Below are 6,000 nucleotides of genomic sequence, written 5' to 3'. Positions count from 1 at the left end.
GTGGGTACAGGCTGGCGTAGGGGCGTGGTGATTGGCTCATGTGTTACCTAGGAGGTGTTTCCGTCTGTGGTGGCATGCTGTTACAATTTCGCTGCGCTTGTTGAGGGATGACAGGTCTGGACGGTAAATAATAAACAGTTTCTCTTTCAAGCATAGGTTGCATCTTTTATTACCACTATTGTAAGGTGTGCTGGATGCAAGAATTTGCCATGTTATTGAATGAACATGGCAAATGTTCATTCAATAACATTTGCCATGTTATGGATGGATGGATGGATGGATGGATGGATGGACATACATATATATATATATACATATATATGTATATATATATATATATATATATATATATATATATATATATATATATATATATATATATATATATATATATATATATATAAAAATATAAAAAAACTAAACCAAATTATTTAAGGGGGTTTATATTTTAATCCCGTCTTCAAACAGTTAAACAACACATTTTTGTTTTTAACGTGTTTTTAAACGCTGTTATCACGTTTTTAGGTTTATAGTGTAAGCGTGTGTGTATATGGGGCGGCGACGATGTATTTAGCGCGAGAGGCCTATTCGGGGAAGCCATGGAAAACGACTTCCGGACGGCTTCGAAGCAATTCTGGACCACCATCTGCCGCCTCAGGAAGGGGAAGCAGTGCACTATCAACACCGTGTATGGCGAGGATGGTGTTCTGCTGACCTCGACTGCGGATGTTGTGGATCGGTGGAGGGAATACTTCGAAGACCTCCTCAATCCCACCAACACGTCTTCCTATGAGGAAGCAGTGCCTGGGGAGTCTGTGGTGGGCTCTCCTATTTCTGGGGCTGAGGTTGCTGAGGTAGTTAAAAAGCTCCTCGGTGGCAAGGCCCCAGGGTGGATGAGATCCGCCCGGAGTTCCTTAAGGCTCTGGATGCTGTGGGGCGGTCTTGGTTGACAAGACTCTGCAGCATCGCGTGGACATCGGGGGCGGTACCTCTGGATTGGCAGACCGGGGTGGTGGTTCCTCTCTTTAAGAAGGGGAACCGGAGGGTGTGTTCTAACTATCGTGGGATCACACCCTCAGCCTTCCCGGTAAGGTCTATTCAGGTGTACTGAAGAGGAGGCTACGCCGGATAGTCGAACCTCGGATTCAGGAGCAACAGTGTGGTTTTCGTCCTGGTCGTGGAACTGTGGACCAGCTCTATACTCTCGGCAGAGTCCTTGAGCGTGCATGGGAGTTTGCCCAACCAGTCTACATGTGTTTTGTGGACTTGGAGAAGGCATTCGACCGTGTCCCTCGGGAAGTCCTGTGGGGAGTGCTCAGAGAGTATGGGGTATCGGACTGTCTGATTGTGGCAGTCCGCTCCCTGTATGCTCAGTGCCAGAGCTTGGTCCGCATTGCCGGCAGTAAGTCGGACACGTTTCCAGTGAGAGTTGGACTCCGCCAAGGCTGCCCTTTGTCACCGATTCTGTTCATAACTTTTATGGACAGAATTTCTAGGCGCAGTCAAGGCGTTGAGGGGATCTGGTTTGGTGACTGCAGGATTAGGTCTCTGCTTTTTGCAGATGATGTGGTCCTGATGGCTTCATCTGGCCAGGATCTTCAGCTCTCACTGGATCGGTTCGCAGCCGAGTGTGAAGCGACTGGGATGAGAATCAGCACCTCCAAGTCCGAGTCCATGGTTTTCGCCCGGAAAAGGGTGGAGTGCCATCTCCGGGTTGGGGAGGAGATCTTGCGGAGGAGTTCAAGTACCTCGGAGTCTTGTTCACGAGTGAGGGAAGAGTGGATCGTGAGATCGACAGGCGGATCGGTGCGGCGTCTTCAGTAATGCGGACGCTGTATCGATCCATTGTGGTGAAGAAGGAGCTGAGCCGGAAGGCAAAGCTCTCGATTTACCGGTCGATCTACGTTCCCATCCTCACCTATGGTCATGAGCTTTGGGTTATGACCGAAAGGACAAGATCACGGGTACAAGCGGCCGAAATGAGTTTCCTCCGCCGGGTGGCGGGGCTCTCCCTTAGAGATAGGGTGAGAAGCTCTGCCATCCGGGAGGAGCTCAAAGTAAAGCCGCTGCTCCTCCACATCGAGAGGAGCCAGATGAGGTGGTTCGGGCATCTGGTTAGGATGCCACCCGAACGCCTCCCTAGGGAGGTGTTTAGGGCACGTCCGACCGGTAGGAGGCCGCGGGGAAGACCCAGGACACGTTGGGAAGACTATGTCTCCCGGCTGGCCTGGAAACGCCTCGGGGTCCCACAGGAAGAGCTGGACGAAGTGGCTGGGGAGAGGGAAGTCTGGGCTTCCCTGCTTAGGCTGCTGCCCCCGCGACCCGACCTCGGATAAGCGGAAGAAGATGGATGGATGGATGGATGGGCCTATTATATCGATGTCATCATGCTAGTATCGGTCCGATACCGCTCCCACCCTTGGTATCAATAGTTGGATCGATCTATCCACCCCATGCCCAACAAACCAACTATAATAAAACTGGTGAATCAGGAGGAATAGTTTTTAGGTTGATGCACAAACTGTATCCTGTGTTTTTATGTTGATTTAATAATTTAAAAAAATAAAAAAATAAAAATAAAACAAACTGATTAATAATTTTCCTTTCATTATGTATTTGATTTGCACAATAATAATGCAAATACAGCACCTTTTCTGGGATGTATTGTCAGTTTCCATTATTCGGGCATTATAAGTAAGAACTGTCGGTTTCTTAAAGGGCCCCGGCTGCCCGCCTGCATGGAATCGACTATTAATCATCAGAGCGGCGGGGTTGATGCCTAAAATGGCCACCATAGTATCACCATCAGCACCTCCAGGCTCCACCTCGGAGGCCCGCCCCCTCGCGTCTGCCCCCGTGACTGTATGCACGCGCATGGGCGGAGGATCTGCCGCTGTGCGCCGCTGCTGCCGTTATTACCCTGGCTCTAAATTCCTCTTTTTGTTGTGTGTGTGTGTGTGTGTGTGTGTGTTTTTTAAACGAAAATGGCGTCCAGTCAAGGAGGTGTGGGAGCTGTCACGGCTCTCCAGAACCACCACTACTCACCTCACTGGAGCCCGGGTAACAACCAGTACCAGCAGCAGCAGCAGCATCAGCACCACCAGTACCACCAGCAGCAGCAGCAGCAGCACCACACGGCCCGCAGCCTGGAGAGAGCTCTGGAGGATGCCGTGTGCTCGGGGATACTCAACCTGAGCGGGAGGAAGCTGAGGGAGTACCCGGGGGTGAGCTACGACCTCACGGACACAACACAAGCAGGTGGGTCGGATGTTGTGGACGTTCGTTTGTGCAGCGAGTTTGGTTGTTTTTGGGCGAAGCCCCCTCTCCGAACCCACCCCCCTTGAGATGCATGAATGAGACGGCAGCAGGCGCACCCTTATAGTCAGCCAGTGTGCAGCGTGGGTGTCGATGCAAATCCCACTGGAAGAGAGTACAAATGAATCCTATTGCTGTGAAACGTAGACATGCGGTATGTTTTACTGTGGTGCATCCATTTGATCACATGCAGACAAAAGATGCGTTCACGGTCCTGGCAGCCTCACACCCTCTGCGTGCTTTATGCTTAGTGCGAGCATGCAGAAAGGAAGGAGATACTATAGTCATTTTTCTACCTCGTTTTGCTGTTTGTAAATGAGGTTTTCTGTAGAATACTATCTTTTTCTATATTGAGGACACACATCTGTAATGATTCAATTATATTCCAAGGAGTCTGGTGAAGATGGAGCTGTTATTAATCATGCTGCCAGTGTCTGCGTCGTCTGCACTGATATGTCCATATGCCATATGCCATGAGATGCACTATGAGGACAATTACTTTTTTTAAGGGGCTGCATCCCCAGAGGATTTGTTTTGATACCATATGTCATATCTGCAATAGTTTTATCCTCCACATCTGCAACCATAAGTTTATGCCTACAATATTAGGATTGAGGTACAATACAAGTTCATTTATGTCTCATGGGTTATTATTGGATCAAAGGTAACCGTATAGTTTTATTGGTCAAAAGATTGCATGCACGGTACTATGCAGAAGTGGGTTACTGCGCATATTGAGAATATACAGTATAACTAGAAGGTCAGTCAGTAAAACACAAACCTCTGTTAAGGCCAGGTACAGTATCGACTCTAGGCTTTTTGTGAGCTCATTTAATGTTAGATATTACTAGGGTTTGATTGTGTAAGTTGCTAATCAAGAATCCAAATGGGACTTGTTATTTAAATGATATACAGTGCACATAAACATTTACCTGAGCATGGTGTCATAGCTGATCATGCTGCCTCCCACATAGTTGTTGTGGTCCTAAACCATTGCATAGAGTGTTTATGCTAGGAGCCAAGTTGTTGTAAAAAAGTGCAGGTCGTCATATATGTGTTAATTTTTTGTCCTGATCCGTCTATATTTCTGAGTTCCTGCACAACCTGTGTGTCTTGCCTCCACTGCCTAGTACCTTATTAAAATACCTTCCACCTGCACATTGCTGATCTCATCTGCATCCTGGGATCACGCTAACAGCAACCATGCACCACTGTGACATTTTTTTCTCTCTTTGTTTGTTAGCAAGCTACTTCCTGGTTCATATATGAAGCAGTGCAGCTATGGTTTTGAGATATATTCATTTCTGTATATGCACTTTTATCCAGACTTTAAGCAAAATGTATTGAGTTCTTTCCCTGGCGCATGAATGCATTGTATCTGTCCCACTAGTCACTTTTTTAAGTACGCCAAAATGGCTTCCATGTAAAAAAAAATAGTGACAAAAAAAGCTCATTATAAGTTGTGACCGAAGACTTTTGCCCAGTTCCCAAACTTTAAAACAGCCTTTAAAGTGTCAAAAGTGTACCAAAGCAGTACCACCCTAGTGCGAAGCCATTGTCCCCAGAAGGTGGCAATTATGCATTTTTTTGCATGTGTGTATAACTAATGCATCAAGGGTCACCGGTTAGCTGGAGCCTATCCCAGCTGATTTTAGGTACATTCTAGACTACATATAAACAAACAAATATCCACACTTCACAATTACACTTGTAGTCTCCAATTGGTTGTGCAAAGGCCAATATAGAACCTCTGATATGTTGATGAGGAGCAGATACAGGACTGTATTTCCTCCAATAGCATCAATGCAGCTTTCCCTCAATCCAGAATCATAATAGCACCAGCCATATTTTACTCCCTCACAATGAACCAGGAAGAAGCTTGTTCACCAGCAATGGGTACCTTTCACATTTAAATCAAAACGGTGCCAATTCCCAGTACATGAGAACCGTTGCCGGTACTTAACTTGAATAACTTGTGTAAGTAATTCAAATGTAAATGTTTAGTAATAAAATCTCATTTTTAATGTAACATTTAAGAATAAGATGATTCTAATAATAATAATAATAACTGCACTGTCCAGTTGTTATATCTTGTTTTTTTTACTGCATTTATGAATTTATTAGTCTCATTTGCAAAGTAGATTTTGCATGCAGTTGCTTTTCCAAAATGTTAGATTTCAGTGGTGTATAGATGGTGTGTTGTCGTAGTCAGGGAATACTCTTTGCCATGAAGCTAAATGTGCCAGTAAAGTCTTATGTTGCACTCTACAAAGTGTTTATACGTTAAGTATTGCACTTATTACACACCTGCTGTTTGATTGTAATGGTAGTTGAAGTTTTCAATACACAGTTTGTAGCTGTCGAAATTGCCATGTAGAATCACTAATGATAGTCAGTAGCATGAAGATGGCAATGTCTTGTTTTTCTGTTGTTTTTTTTACCACTTTCTCCCTTCATTCACACTTTACAATGTGAAGAAACCTGCCTTGAAAGAAAACCTATTCTTAATACTGTCGACAACTTTTACAAGTATCAATAAAATTAGCTTTTTGGAGCTAAATAAAAGGAAAGGTGGTGTGGTTGTTCCTGCCCAGATCATAGTGTCATCTGACTGATGAGTGGTCTTGTGAGGAAAGCAAAGAAGGCTCTTCACACAAGGGTGTTTGTTTGCAGATTGCCACTAGC

General features: G+C 45.4%; 1 protein-coding gene across 1 annotated transcript in view; it reads left to right on the top strand.

Moving 5' to 3' along the window:
- The first annotated feature begins 2,984 nt into the window (after positions 1–2,984).
- The window catches only part of lrch2 (leucine-rich repeats and calponin homology (CH) domain containing 2), a 41,620-nt gene continuing 38,604 nt past the window's right edge, over positions 2,985–6,000 (top strand). The window contains exon 1 of the mRNA XM_061962341.1: positions 2,985–3,258. Within this exon, the coding sequence (XP_061818325.1) occupies positions 2,985–3,258 (274 nt within the window). The remainder of the gene's footprint in view (positions 3,259–6,000) is intronic.

This window comes from Nerophis lumbriciformis, linkage group LG09 (assembly GCF_033978685.3).
Source record: "Nerophis lumbriciformis linkage group LG09, RoL_Nlum_v2.1, whole genome shotgun sequence".
Classification (NCBI taxonomy): domain Eukaryota; kingdom Metazoa; phylum Chordata; class Actinopteri; order Syngnathiformes; family Syngnathidae; genus Nerophis; species Nerophis lumbriciformis.
This window is presented reverse-complemented; position numbering and strand designations above follow the sequence as displayed.